General features: G+C 33.7%; 2 protein-coding genes across 4 annotated transcripts in view; one reads left to right on the forward strand and one right to left on the reverse strand.

Moving 5' to 3' along the window:
• LOC142230175 (uncharacterized) overlaps positions 1-16,284 on the reverse strand; it is a 436,700-nt gene that overhangs the window by 46,024 nt on the left and 374,392 nt on the right. The gene's annotated exons all lie outside the window — the stretch shown is intronic.
• Positions 1,414-2,219, forward strand: LOC142229637 (uncharacterized). Its single transcript, XM_075300215.1, has 3 exons — positions 1,414-1,505; positions 1,570-1,731; positions 1,799-2,219. The coding sequence occupies exons 1-3, from the start codon at positions 1,428-1,430 to the stop codon at positions 2,129-2,131; spliced, it is 573 nt and encodes a 190-aa protein (XP_075156330.1). The 5' UTR covers positions 1,414-1,427; the 3' UTR covers positions 2,132-2,219.

The following is a 16,284-nucleotide window of genomic DNA, read 5'->3' on the forward strand; positions in this document are numbered from 1 at the left end:
AAATTTGGCAAAATTGTATTTCTATAGAAAATTTTGTCAAAATTTTATTTTTATAGAAAATGTTGTGAAAATTTTATTTCTATAAAAAATTTTGCCAAAATTTTATTTCTATAGAAAATTTTGTCAAAATTTTATTTGTTTTGTTTTGTTATTGTTGGTTTTGTTCTTTAAGCTTTGTTGTCGTTTTTTATTGCAGCTTAAAACCATACATTGACTAAACTACAATTGTAGCTTAACCAACAGAGGAAAAGAATGTTTGTCAAATTTATTTGGGCAAAGCCCTATAGACTGCAAGATGGTTGGATGGACGCACGTTTCGGAATTACCACATTCCTCATCAGCATCCTCTACTTGCAGCAAAACTATCAACCAATTATCAGAATAAATTCAGGCAGTTTATTAAACCCAACAAAAACCTCACTTGAACCCTCCGAAAAAAGCCATGTGAATTCAAATCGATGATTTGACAGTGGCATAGGAAAAGAGATATGTTTGTTTCGAATTTATTTCGGCATAAGCCGGCTATGAATGTAAAACCTTTTTTCGGAGGGTTCAAGTGTGGTTTTTGTTGGGTTTAATAAACTGCCTGAATTTATTCTGATAATTGGTTGATAGTTTTGCTGCAAGTAGAGGATGCTGATGAGGAATGTGGTAATTCCGAAACGTGCGTCCATCCAACGTTCTTGCAGTCTATAGGGCTTTGCCCAAATAAATTTGACAAACATTCTTTTCCTCTGTTGGTTAAGCTACACTTGTAGTTTAGTCAATGTAGGGTTTTAAGCTGCAATAAAAAACGACAACAAAATTTTATTTCTATAGAAAATTTTGTCAAAATTTTATTTCTATAAAAAATTTTGTCAAGATTTTATTTCTATAGAAAATTTTGTCAAGCTGAATTATTTACGCATTCAATCGGCCTTTTTTGGTGTTAAGAAGTTTTAAGATAGCTTGCCATCGGCAAGTGTTACCGCAACCCAATTAATTCGATTGTGGATGACAGTCTTTAGTACAAGTTTCTATGCAATTCATGGTGGAGGGAACGTAAGATTCGGCCTGGCCTATCTTACGGCCGTATATACTTGTTGCGGGTTACGCAAATCCGAAATATAAAAGGCAACCCTCGTATAATAAAGAGATCAAGAATTTCCTTATGTTAGCAGCGAACCCATTGCATGATATCAGTTAGCCTTGATTTTGAAGTGGATTAGTAATTACATAACAGTTTATCATTCATCTCATCATCCATTCTGTTGGAATGACATGTGTGTGTTTTTATGATATCTATCTAGAAATTGCATTCACAAATCAAACATGTCAATATCTATATCAATCGAGATAATTAATTTTAATTTCAAGGGCTATGGTCTATAAATTGGCAAACAAATTCATAAAAATCTAATTCATAGAATTGAAACCTCGTTGTGACAATGGAATCATCCAAAACCTTTGTACTTATTTTTTATGTCATATTCATGACAATTAAAATCGCGACACCATTTGGCCAAGTAATTAATAAGGATCTCTTGGAAATCATTTTTCGTTTGTTTGTTAATTTTTTCTATATTTTAGCATACATGGACATATGAAATGAAATCGGTTGAGACCAAAACTTCCAATCCTGATTTGGTACAATTTTATAATCTACGGGTAGTTAGAGTTGACCGTGGCGTTTACGCTATGAGCGGAAATACATTTTTCAATGTGGATATTGTTGAAGGAGATTCAAATGAGGTATGTTTTTTTTATACACAAAAATCATCATAAATTTTGATAAATAATTCTCATTGTTGTTGCTCAGATCGAAGTTAAAACCTATCGAAGTGAGGATGGTGTGAAAGAATATAAGCTAACTCCATTTTCGGTACCTCGTCAACATTTTTTTGATTATATGAATAAATTCTACAAAGAGGCAGCCATGGAAACTTTAAGCAAATGTTCAGATTTGCCAGTATTCGAAGATAAACTTATACCTCCCATAGAAAAGAAAAACTACACCTTAACCAATTGTAAGTACACACAAGAAGGACTACCCCAATATATGCAAGAAGGTTTCTATAAAATTGAGATGTTGGTCTATGGTGATTGCGAATGGTCTGTAACTTATATCGTAGAGGTCATTTGGACATCATAACTCCATATTGAAATTTCAATAACAAATCAATTGTTAAGACTTTGGTCATTTGAATTTAAATACCAATAAAAATAATTAATAAACTATACTATATTGCACTATGTTCGGCCGGGCCAAATGTATAGTCACCTTTCATGGTTTAGTAGTTTTCGAACCACACCAATAAAATATACTTTCACCTACTTTGTCATAAAGAAACATATCGTTAGCTGAATGTGTAAAGGTGCTAAGTCAAATTTTTGAAATTTTACAGGAGAGACAAAAAACTTAATAAATTGTGAAATAAACCTATTTTCGAAAAACTGTAAATGTAGGTACCATACATAAATGCTTTCAATATAAACAATAAACTTTCCTTATTGAAATTTTTTAGCAAAGCCTACTACACCTAAAATTAGACTTAGCACCTAAAATTAGCAAAAGATTCATATTTTGTTAATGGTTAAAAAAACCGGCCCTCCGATTTGGGGTCTAGATTCTACAACCGCCATATAGACCGATATAGAAGGCGCACTGACCACGAAAAGTGCTTGAAACTGAATGTAAAATTTCAGGAAAAATTTTTAAATGTATCTTCGGGAAACGTATTGGTTGAACTGATTTGCTTGGGAGATTATTTGTCATAAAGTCCCCTGAAATTCTATATATTATCAATTAAGCCGCTACGACGAAGAATTTTCAAAGGAAACTATTATATTTGATTCATGGTGGTGGGTACTTAAGATTCGGCCCGGCCGAACTTAATTCTGTATATACATGTTTGTCTTCAAGCGGATAAAGTTCGAAGTTGGGCTATATCGGACCATGTTTCGACATAGCCCTCATATAAACCGATCCCCCTGATGTGACTTATTGTCGGCATGGAAGCCGCAATGTTTATTCGATTTGTTAGAAATTTGAAATCTTTAGGTACTTTATGTCAGCTAAGAGCTGTGCTCGGTCTATGTTTTGCTATAGCCCCTATATCGACCGATCTCCCGATTTGACTTCTTGAGGGCATAGAATGCACAATTTTCAAATATTTTGGTTGAAATTTTAAAACAAGAGGTACCTTAGTTCTATAAAGAGCTGTGTCCGATTTGGAATATATCGGTCCATGGTTGGGTGTAGCTCTCATATAGACCGAGTTTCCGATTTGACTTCTGGAGAGCATGGAAGCCACAATTTTCATCCGATTTGCTTGAAATTTAAAATCTAGATGTCAGTTAAGAGCTGTGCTAAATTTGGTATACCTCGGTCCATGTTTTGATATAGCCCCCATATGGACCGATTTCCCAATTTGACTTCTTGAGGTCATAGAAGGCATAATTTTCGAATAATGTGGTATTTAGAGGTATTTTAGGTTTATAAAGAGCTGTGCCAAATTTGGTCCATATATCGGTCCATGTTTTGATATAGCGCTCCTATAGACCGATCTCCCGAATTGACTTCTTGGACATGGAAGCCACAATTTTCACCCGATTTGCCTAATATTTGAAATCTTAGGTACTTTAAGTCATTTAGAGGCTGTGCTGAATTTGGTATCTATCGGTCCATGGTTTGCTATAGCGCCCTTATAGACCGATTTTTCCTCTTAAGGGCATAGAAGCCACTCATACCATTTTCCAACACCAGACAACAAAGGCGATCTCTTTAAACCACAATACAAATGTTGGAGATGAAATAAAACTGTCTTACCGAAACATCCAAAGTTTACAAGCCCATCATCTTGATGTCACCGCAGGTCAAATTATTATGAAATCTGATATATTTTGCTTTGTGGACACGTGGTCTTTTTCAGAGGACCACGACTAGATTCATCTCGCAATATTCAAAATTCGAGGAAACAACGTAGTGCAAACAACGAGTATGTATACAAAGGTACCGTTAGAAATTTACAGATAAACAGGTTTTGTGTTCTAAATGCCTTATAAATTAATTTCGTAGATGTGAATAACGATGTGCATGTGGTTTCTATCGGACATCATGACAACACAGCAAAAACTATTTGGTGGTGTGTAGGGTGACCTATTGACTTTTTAAAATCTCTGTAACTTTTTTGTTTATGAATATAAGTAAATACTTCAAAGGCAAAAATTTCATATTTTGTTAAGATCTTTATAATGGTTATCAGAAATGGGCATCATAGGGGTATACGAAGCGAAATGAAAAAACTAAAAATCAAATTTGACGTCTGAGTCAAAAATGACCAATGCATGAAATATAGCTCCTGATCAACCACGAACAACGATATGCGTTTCTTTTCGATCGGACTTCAAATGACGACACAACACAATAAATTGTATTTCGGTGGGTCGTAGGGTGCACGAAAAAAAGTTTTGGTGTTCTGAAATTGTTTTCGAATTTTCTACAAAACTGGGGGGTGACCGCATCAACTTTTTTTCGTGACCCTATCTAGTGCACACCTCTAGTACTAACAAGCAAATTACCATGACGGTATTTTTATAGGGTTAGAAAAATTAAAGTGTTCAAATAATTTTCAATATTAATATCAATAAATATAAAATACAGTATTTTGCAAAAATATAAGAGTATATGTAAACAAAAATCAAGGAATTTTTCAATAATAAAAAATTTTGTATCAACAATTATCAATTGAAAAAAAAAAACACAATATTAATACCATTTCTCTGCATTTCCACGGTGGCGGGTATTTAAGCTTCGGACGGGACAAACTTATCTCTGCTCTTACTTGTTAAATTTAATTAGATTTATTACTTGTTAAATCAAATTAGAAAATTTAATTTTCATTTTCATTGGGAATCGAGTATAGTCAATTTGTACAAAATACCGTTATTTCGACTAATTTGAATTCCGAACTGAATTATTTAGAGAATTAAAAACGAGTATATTATATAACTGTTGCAAGTCTCACGGTCAAATTGTTTTTTATCTCTCATCTCAGGGTGCAGTGTCTTAAAATTACGTACTCACTGAGAAAAGCTATTTTTCCCATTTAGACAAAATGTGTCATGCCCATTTCCCCCAAAGTGACAATATGCCAAGATATGTATACAAGAAAAAGTTTTACTGAAGCATCTACAACTCTGCAGCAAACTGGCATAATGCCAATGTACAAGCAGAAACATGAAATGGAAAAAAGGAATAACATCCCAGAAAAGGCATCTATAGTGAAGTTTGGTTTTGTGAAATAAATTCTACAACCTGTCATGATAAAACTAACAGAAACAACGACAGATGTTGACAAAGTCTGCTGTCTGAGAGTTACATTGAAGAAATCAACGCACAACCCCTTTTGTTGAACGAATATAAAATGCAATGTTTTTCCAAAAACAAAAAAATATGTATATATATTTTACATTTGAATAAATCTCATTCAACGTAGCGTTCGATTCCGGTTTTCCTGGGAAAAGTATACACTATTGTGGAAATTTTCGATAGGACATTTTTTCGATGCGGGATACCACAAAAATCCAATAATAGGAAACTCTGGTCATAAACCACAAAACATGATTAGATTTCGGTTAGGGTAGTTATAGTGCAAGTGCTTTGTTTCAGGCTCACTTAGGCTATTCAGCTCTTTTGATTATGAACTTCTCTCTGAGCTATGGTTAAACTACCCGGCTAAAACAAGTGTAGCCAAAAAAGGCAATGAATATGTGACTATTGGATCTGAAAGTGGTGCTAAATTAACTCTGAAGCAATGAATTTTACATGGGCTTGTCATGGGGCGGAAGACACCTTTTTCAGCGTCCACTGCACGGTCGTTCCAAATAGCCTTTTCCTTATTTCTCTAAGCTCGCAAGTTTGTGGGTCACTAGTTAGTCCATGGGCTGACCTGTAGGCGTTAAAAGTTGATCACTTCATGGTATGAAATTTTGTTTTAGCTGTTAAATCCGCAATTATGAATCGATTTCGATGATTTTTTTTCATTGATGGAAAGAACGTATTGAGAAATATGGGCCACACAAATCCGCAATTATGAACCGATTTCGATGATTTTTTTCTTTGTTGGAAAGAACATATCGAGAAATATGGGCCACACAATTTATTTTTCTGCAAAATTTTAACAAAGTCGGACCAGTATTTGGGATCTACAAGGTCCGTTCCTTGTTTTTCTTAACAGCTTTTCCTATAAAATTCTACGCATTTTAGAAGAAAATTTTGTGTCCTACATTTTAATTTTAGAGGAATCATTAACATATCTTGTAATTGTGCACGAAAATGATGAAATATCTTGATTTTAAATCTAAAATCTGTAGATTTTTACGCCCATTATTTAAATGATTACGAGAAATAAAACCTGGAAATTTTACATTTCTTCTCTATGGGGGCTATACTAAAACATTGACCGATACTCAGCATTTTCGGCGTATCTCTTTATGGTCCTAAAATAATTCTAGATTTAAAATTTTATGCAAAGTGGATAAGAACTACGGTGGCTATAAGCCCAAGAAATAAAATCGGGAAATCGGGGACTATATCAAAGCATGGCCCGATAATCATCATTTTGGGCACACCTCTCTATGGTCATAAAATACCTCAAAATTTCTAACTTCAGGCAAATTGGATAAAAACAACGGTTTCTAGAAGCTCAAGATGTAAAATCAAGAGAACGGTCTATATGGGGGCTATATCAAAACATGGGCCGAAACTCACAATTTTTGGCACACCTCGGTTTATATGGAGGCTATACCAAAACCAGGGTTGGCCTGTCACAAACTGTGACTTTTGCGACATACATTTGCGACGGTATAATACGTATGTCGCAAAAGTCGTAAACCTGCTGTAGAAAACCAAATTTTGAATAGAAGAAATCCTGAACATTTTTTAATTTAGTGTGACAGCGTTCGCTGTGAGTTTTTGCCGAAATTTGTGAAAGTTTTCCCATGATCAAGCCTATTTTCTTAGGTGGTATCGAAATTCCCGTTGGTGAGTGTGGAGACTGAACTTAAAGCTAAGAAAGGACGAGAAAATCCACGGTTACCCTGAACTCGTGCAAAAGGCAATGGGGAAAATGTGGGGACTAAAACCGAAAATTGTGAACATTCCTAAGAATTGAAACTTCTTCGCACATACCATCGTCTTGGATATCATCGAATTCGCTGCCTAGCTGACGCGACTAAAGTATTTTCAGTTTGCGACTTTTGTTACTTTTTCTACATTTACGACGCGTATGTGACGTTTACGACGTTTACAACTTTGCGACAGTCGCAAACCTAAAACAGTTTGATACAGACCATCTCTGACCAAAACATAGACCGATAATCACCACTTTGGGCACACCTCTTTATGGTTCGAAAATACCGCTAGATTTCCAATTTCAGGTAAATTTGATAAAAACTGCGGATTCCAGAAGACCAAGAATTGAAGTCTGGAGATCGGTCTATATGGGGGCTATACCAAAACATGGGCCAATACTCACAATTTTCAGCATACTTTTTTTATGGTCCTAAAATACCTCTAGATTTTCAATTTGAGGCAAATTTTATAAAAACTACGGTTTCTATAAGTCCAAGAAATAAAATCGGGAGATCGGTCTATATGGGGGCTATACCAAAACATGGACCGATACTCACTATTTTTGGCACAACTGTTTTTGGTTCTAAAATACCTCCAGATTTCCGATTCCAGGCAAATTTGATAAGAACTACGGTTTCTATAAGCTGAATATCCCAAGTCGGGAGGTCGGTTTATATGGGGACTATATCAAAACCTGGACCGATATAGCCCATCTTCGAACTTGACCTGCCTACAAGCAAAAGACGAGTTTGTGTAAAATTTCATCACGATTGCTTCATTATTGAAGACTGTAGTCTGATTACAATAGACAGACAGACATGGTTATATCGTCTTAGAATTTCTCCCTGATCAAGAATATATATACTTTATACAGTCGGAAATCGATATTTCGATGAGTTACAAACGGAATGACATACTTATTATACCCCCGTCACCATTCAATGGTGGTGGGTATAAAAATGGTATTTAAAAAAAAATATGTTCCTTGCCCTAAAAATTTTCTATAGAAATAATAAATTGCTATGTAAACAAAAAAATTTTGTTGTAAGTCATCAACCAACTTATTTCTGATTGTATACTTTATGCACATATGTGATAAGATTTTCTACCTAAAGATTAATAAGAAGTCAAAACGACCGTAGTCTTCATAATTAAAATCTTCTTAAAATCTTGTAAATCATATTAAAATCTTTAAAATTTTCTGAACAGCTTGCTATGTGTGTGCAACTAAGCAGGCACACACATACACATACAGAGAGATGAACTTTAATGAAATGGAAATCTGTTTATGACAATGCTAAGCCAATACAATAATGCTCCTTATAATGATGATACATTTGCAACCACAATTTCCTTGGTTTTAATGCTAATTATGGCTCATTTTATATTCTACTTACATTTGATTTTCAAATTGATTTGAACTTGTGTTGTTGTTGACTAGAATTTGACTTGATTGTCAGACGATTTGCCAACACTGATTACTATTCTATAAAGCTTTCTGATATATTTTTGTCTGGCTCTCTTTAATCTATCATGCTTCATTTCCACTTGGCACCAATTATGGTGCTTGCCACTCGGTTGACACCTGATGATAAGTAATTTAATATACTCGAAGTTGCTCAACAAACGTCCAGCATTCCGGGATTCTCTACCAATTTTTTCCACTTCCGATGAACTTAATTTAGAAAAGTCTTAGAAAATACGCTATTTGGCCGTTTAAAATGAATAATTAAATTAAATTAATTAAAATTAAAAATTTTAGACACGAGGGGATTGGCAGTTGACTTGCTACCATGGAAGCTTTTTTGAGAAAATTTTCCAAAGAACGAAAAATGTAATTTTTCTGTTGAGTTTGAGAAAAAAATATATTTATACAAAAATTTGTGCAAAAAAAAATTTACAAAAATATTTGATAAAATGAATGAACCTCTGGTGAGATTAGAACCTACGTTTCTTTTTTTGTTGTTCCCGAGATTATATCACAAACATTTTAATTGTAGTCTCGATACTTCATGTTTAATGAAACATAATATGTTTGCACAGTGTGGAAAAGGTTTTGGTTGAACACATTCTGAAAATACATATGATCGAATCAGAATATATTTGACTCCACACACGGTTCGAAATCGCTTTTTTGGAAATAATTCTGCAACTTTCGCACGGATAATCTGGCATTTGGGGCTATATCAAATACTGACAAAATCCGGTGTTATTGCATTATGACCCTAAAAGCCAGAGTTTTACATAGGTTTGTACAAGAGGTCTCATTAGTAGTACAATCAAGTATGCAAAATTTGGTGCAAATCGGTTCAAATTTAGATAGCACCCGCATATGTCCGATATACACTTACATGAACACCGGAAACTACATTTTCACTCGGAGAACACTGTTTCACTACGATTTACTTGACATTTTGTACAGGTAGCAGAATTAACATTATAGCATGAGCAGTTTCGTTGAAATCGGTTCACATTTAGATATATCCTCCATATATATCTTACGCCCGAAATACACTTATATGGCGCAAGAAGTCAAGAGTTTACTCTTTATACCCTTCACCACTACTGTGGTACAGGGTATAATAAGTTTGTGCATTTGTATGTAACGCCAAGAAATAATTGTCATCTTTTAGTATACCGATCGGCTTAGAATTAAATTCTGAGTCGATTTAGCGATGTCCGTCTGTCTGTCTGTCCGTCCGTCCGTCCGTCTGTATATGTAATTTTGTGCACAAAGTACAGCTCGCAATTTAAGTCCGATCGTCTTCAAATTTGGCATAGGGTCGTTTCTTGGGACAGAGACAATCGCTATTGGTTTTGGAAAAAATCGGTTCAGATTTAGATATAGCTGCCATATATATTTATCCCCGATGTGGTCATAGTTAGCGTGTTTATCAACCGATATTCTTCAAATTCAGTATATCCGAATATTTTGTGAGTCTCGAAAAACTTGCAAAATATCAGCCAAATCGGTTCAGATTAAGATATAGCTCCCATATATATCTTTCGTCCGATTTAGACTCATATGACCACAGAGGCCAAAGTTTACTACCGATCTTCGTGAAATTTTGCACAGAGGGTAGTATTGACATTCTACCAATGCTTAGTAAATTTGATTGAAATCGGTTCAAATTTAGATATAGCTCCCATATATATCTTTCGTCCGATTTGAACTTATATGGCCACAAAAGCCAGAGTTTTGCCGTGATTTGCTTCAAATTTTGCTCAAGGCGTACGTTTAATAGAATCGTTAAGTGTGTCAAATTTTGTTAAAATCGGTTCAGATTTAGATATAGCTCACATATGTATCTTTCGCCCGATTTGGACTTATAGAGTTTTGCCCTGACTTACTTCAAATTTTGCACAAGCGGTACTTTTAACGGTATATTGTATGTGCCAAATATGGTCAAAATCGATTCAGATTTAGATATAGCCCCCATATATATATTTCGTCCGATTTGTACTTATATGGCCTCGAAATCCAGGGTTTTGCCGTGATTTGGTTCAAATTTCGCAAAAGCAGTACGTTTAGTAGTATAGGTAATTGTGGCAAATTTGGTTGAAATCGGTTCAGATTTAGATATGGCTCCCATATAAATCTCCCGTCCAATTTGCACTCATATGACCAGGGGGGCCAAAGTTATACTCCCATTTACGTGAAATTTCGCATAGATAGCAGAATTATTATTCTAACTATGCATGTCAAATTTAGTCAAAATTGGTTCAGATTGTATATAGCTCCCATATATACGTACACCAGAGTTGGGGAAATATGGTAGACTGTTTCATATTTTAGACCCATTTTCAATGGGATTTTCCTCCAATTGACTGAATAGTTTCCTCAGAGAATACAAATATGGCCAAAATTCTCACACTTTACACAAAATTCTGTGATTATTTCCCCATATCTTAGCCATATCCTACACACTGCAATGCCAAAATTTCCACAGAACGGATGAGTTTTAAATAAGGCTCCAAGTCGCCCGACTTGACCAATTAATATATCACAACCCACACTTGACTACATATCTTGGCGAGAACTAACCAATATCCTTGTAAAATCGCCACTGATAAGTAGCAAAAATTGTAAATATTACTAAAATTGTCCTATATCTCGAATACATATGTATAGCCTGAAAAATCATAAATCTCTTTTGTACAATTGCATTAAAATTTCTCTCGCTTCATATTTCCCATATTTTTTACTAACATTGTGTTTCATCACAAGGCGTCAGCCGATTTAAATTTTAATTCTAGAGTTTTTGTAGAAGTACAAAAAATTGTTTCCATTAAAAGTATTTGTATCTGGAAATGCAAACTTTTATGTAGCAAATTTTAAGTAGTTGAGATGGTAACACAAATGTTTGTCTATATAGTCGGCTCCGCCCGACTTTAGACTTTACTTACTTGTTTTCTAATTGATACTATTAATTTTTGTGATTGATTTTTGTTTCAATTAAAAAATTTGTTGGATCAATAAAATTTTTAATTTAATATTTTCAAAACTCAATTTAGACTTTAATTCGAAAAATTGTCGTAACATTTTTTTTCTGTGTGGTCAAAATTTGGTATTTTTGAAATTCCAAATTATGGACTCCACAATTGTTAATCCAAAGCACATGCGTAGTTAAGAAAAGAAAACAAACAAAGATATTTGGTCCCTCGATATGTTCAGCTCACGAGAAAGTTTTCCAGCACTTTGGTGTGGCTTTTTATTTCGGATAATGTTGTTGGAGTTTTTTTTTCGGTAACATGGTATTTGGACGCAATAGCACTTGAATTCCATCAACAATAACTTTATTTTTGAATTCAAATGGGTCAAAATGCCTTTGTTAGCTTGTAAAGAATAAAATGAACTGTCATTGGAATAAATCTATAGATGTCATACGAGTGGTGACGAACTGATAGCATCCTGAAATTAGTGGCAGTACATATCAGCCACACTGTGTTACAAACAGAATGACAAAGATATTATACGCCAATTACTACACACGAGCAACTTTTTTCAGATTCAATCACGAAATTAATTGGTCCAATTAACTTTTTAATTGAAATGTCCTCAATCACGAAAATAATGAAGTATCAATCACAGTTTCAATTTGGCATATAAAAATACTTGATTAAAAAATTAAATGATTACGTTAGCAATCAATTTTTTAATTGATTCAATTAAAAATTTTGATTGCAAACCCAATTAATTTTTTAATTAATAACATTTATTTTCTTAACCGACTTAGTGTTTTTAGTTTGATTAAAAATTTACTGTTTGAATTAAAAAATTACAGGCCGAATCTTATGTACCCTCCACCACGGATTGCGTAGAAACTTCTACTAAAGACTGTCATCCACAATAGAATTTCGAATTACTTGGGTTGCGGTAACACTTGCGATGGCAAGGTATCTTAAAACTTCTTAACACCGTCTACTAAATTCTAAGTTAGTCCATACGGGGTATATATTAAACAAAAAAGGCCGATAAAATACGTATACTCGTATAATTCAGTTTGACAAAATTTTCTATAGAAATAAAAGTTTGACAAAATTTACTATAGAAATAAACTTTTGACAAAATATTCTACAGAAATAAAATTATGACAAAATTTTCTACAGAAATACAATTTTGACAAAATTTTCTATAGAAATACAATTTTTACAAAATTTTCTGTAAAATAACATCTTTGACAAAATTTTCTATAGAAATAAAATGTTGACAAAATTTTCTATAGAAATAAAATTTTGACAAAATTTTCTATAGAAATAAAATTTTGACAAAATCTTCTATAGTGATAAAATTTTGACAAAATTTTCTATAGTGATAAAATTTTGACAAAATTTTCTATAGAAATAAAATTTTGACAAAATTTTCTATAGAAATAAAATTTTGACAAAATTTTCTATAGAAATAAAATTTTGACAACATTTTCTATAGAAATAAAATTTTGACAAAATTTTCTATAGAAATAAAATTTTGACAAAATTTTTTTAAAAAATTTTATATAGAATTAAAATTTTTACAAAATGTTCTATAGAAATAAAATTTTGACAAAATTTTCTGTAGAAATAAAATTTTGACAAAATTTTCTATAGTGATAAAATTTTGACAATATTTTCTATAGAAATAAAATTTTGGTAGATTATTTTTGGCGATATCGACCAATTTATGTGTGATTGGCGATCGGCTATATATAACTATACACCGATATGGACCAATTTTTGCATAGTTGTTAGAGACCATATACTAACACCACGTACCAAATTTCAACCGAATCGGATGAATTTTGCTCCTCCAAAAGACTCCGGAGGTCAAATCTGGGGATTGGTTTATATGGGGGCTATATATAATTATGGACCCATGTGGAGCAATTTTTGCATAGTTATTAGAGACCACATTCTAACACCACGTATTAAATTTCAACCGGATCGGATGGGTCGGTTATATGGGGGCTATACGTAAAAGTGGTCCGATATGGCCTATTTGCAATACCATCCGATCAATAACAACTACTTATGCTAAGTTTCAAGTCAATAGCTGGTTTCGTTCGGAAGTTAGCGTCATTTCAACAGACGGACAGACGGATGATATAAAAATATCATATCCTCATAATTTTTCCAACTCCCTTAATTCGCTAATAACTCCCCTCTACCATTTCTGTAGCTAAACCTTACCCATACAAAACTTATGTTTGATAAGGCCCACACAATAAATATCACTCTATGGTTTATGATTTATCTGTTGTTTCCTTGAAGTGGTCTACCCACCGCCAGCCAGACTTACTATGTACCTACGCACAGACAAAAGCAACGGCAAATTGTTGTCAATGACATTGCCTGTATAAATTTAATAACGTGTCAAGAATATCACCAACCAAGCAAGAGCTTTTGTGTTGACTTCACTACAATAGGGGTACAAGTGTCAATCATATGACGTTTTGTTATCCTCTTAGTTGGCATAGGCAGAAAGCAGAGGTGTCACTTACAGACAAGCGCGATGTTGAAATCTGCGTTGAGGCTTTTGTAAGTAACCACATGAATAGAATATGACAAAGATTACTCAACATTATTTGGTAAATGTGAGAATGAGAGAAAATTTTAATAACTTCAAATCAAATATAAGAGTAGTGTACATGGATTTGCGGTATTAGTTTTGAGTTTAAGCGAATAAATATTTGAATATTTGAAATCAACAAACTAACGTTATATGTATTTAAGAAAATGAAGTTTCCATAAGTGTCGTTAAATTAGTTTAATGTTTTCCACGAACATTTCATTTTGAACGCATTCAGGGTTCCTCTATCTGTTTTTATACCCTCCACCATAGGATGGGGGTATATTAACTTTGTCATTCCGTTTGTAACACATCGAAATATTGCTCTAAGACCCCATAAAGTATATATATTCTGGGTCGTGGTGAAATTCTGAGTCGATCTGAGCATGTCCGTCCGTCCGTCCATCCGTCCGTCCGTCTGTTGAAATCACGCTAACTTCCGAACGAAACAAGCTATCGACTTGAAACTTGGCACAAGTAGTTGTTATTGATGTAGGTCGGATGGTATTGCAAATGGTCCATATCAGTCCACTTTTACGTATGGCCCCTATATAAACGGACCCCCAAATTTGGCTTGCGATTGCTCTAAGAGAAGCAAATATCATCCGATCCGGCTGAAATTTGGTACATGGTGTTAGTATATGGTCTCTAACAACCATGCAAAAATTGGTCCATATCGGTCCACTTTTACGTATAGCCCCCATATAAACGGACCCCCAAATTTGGCTTGCGATTGCTCTAAGAGAAGCAAATTTCATCTGATCCGGCATGGTGTTGGTACATGATGTTAATATATGGTCACTAATAACATGCAAAAATTGGTCCATATCGGTCCATAATTATATATAGCCCCCATATAAACCGATCCCCAGATTTGAACTCCGGAGCCTCTTAGAGGAGCAAAATTCATCCGATCCGGTTGAAATTTGGTACATGATATTAGTATATAGTCTCTAAGAACCATTCAAAAATTGGTCCATATCAGTCCATACACGGATGAAAAAGACTGTTTTTCATATGTTTGGCTATAAACATTATATGTTTGGAACACAAATTTTTAAACACAATATTTTTGAGTGCAAGCATATAATGTTCATAAACTAGCATAACATGTTTGGGACATATATGTTAATATGTTAGAACATATTATGTTTGGGACATAAAATGTTTGTAAATATAATATGCTTGGATGCAAACATATATTAATTTAGAAATAGCCTATAACATATATGTGTTTAGTAGCTTGGAGCGCTATTTAACAGGGAGCGATATTGAATTAAGTTGGTGGTTGTTGCTTGTTATTACAAAATTAACATTTTATTTTTCCTTGGGCAATTGATCAGCTACTTCTTTGATCCTTACAAACTGTGTGGTCCGCTGTTCGAATCCCCGTCCGGCAAAAGGTAAAATTAAAATAAAAAATCATAAAATTGAATAATTTCTTCTACAATGTTTGTATTACAGAAAAAGGTGCTAAGAACTAAAAAATCTCGTGGAAGTGAGAAAGATGTGGGGGAATATACAATTGGGCAGAAACAAAATTTTGAGCATTCAGGTCGAAAACCTATGTTGTTAGCACCTATATTACCTGTTTATTTTCATAATTCATTATGATTGTAAATATATAAATAAATAAATAAAATTTTGAGCACAATATTGTTTGGGAGAATTTTTTTTAAGCATATAATATTTTTGGGTGCAAAATGCTTCCAAACATATTATATGTTCACATAATAACATATTGTTTTTTGGAAGACAACATTATTGAATTTGGATGCAAAAATACAAAATGTTTGGAACTTAGACTACCCAAACATATATTGTTTAGACCAATATGCTTTCAAACATATTATATATTGGAAGAGATCAAACATATAAATGTTTGGGCAATACCCAAAATATATATGCTTGAAGCAAAATATGTTTGGGAGTATATGTTACAGAAGCGATTTTTTGTGAGCGTGTAGCCCCTATATAAACCGATTCCCAGATTTGAACTCCGGAGCCACTTGGACGAGCAAAATTCATCCGATCCGGTTGAAATTTGCTCGTCCAATTTTTGTGCAATCACACAAAAATTGGTCCATATCGGTTCATAATCATGCTTGCCACTCGAGCAAAAATA

The sequence above is a fragment of the Haematobia irritans genome, chromosome 3 (assembly GCF_050003625.1).
Source record: "Haematobia irritans isolate KBUSLIRL chromosome 3, ASM5000362v1, whole genome shotgun sequence".
Lineage (NCBI taxonomy): Eukaryota > Metazoa > Arthropoda > Insecta > Diptera > Muscidae > Haematobia > Haematobia irritans.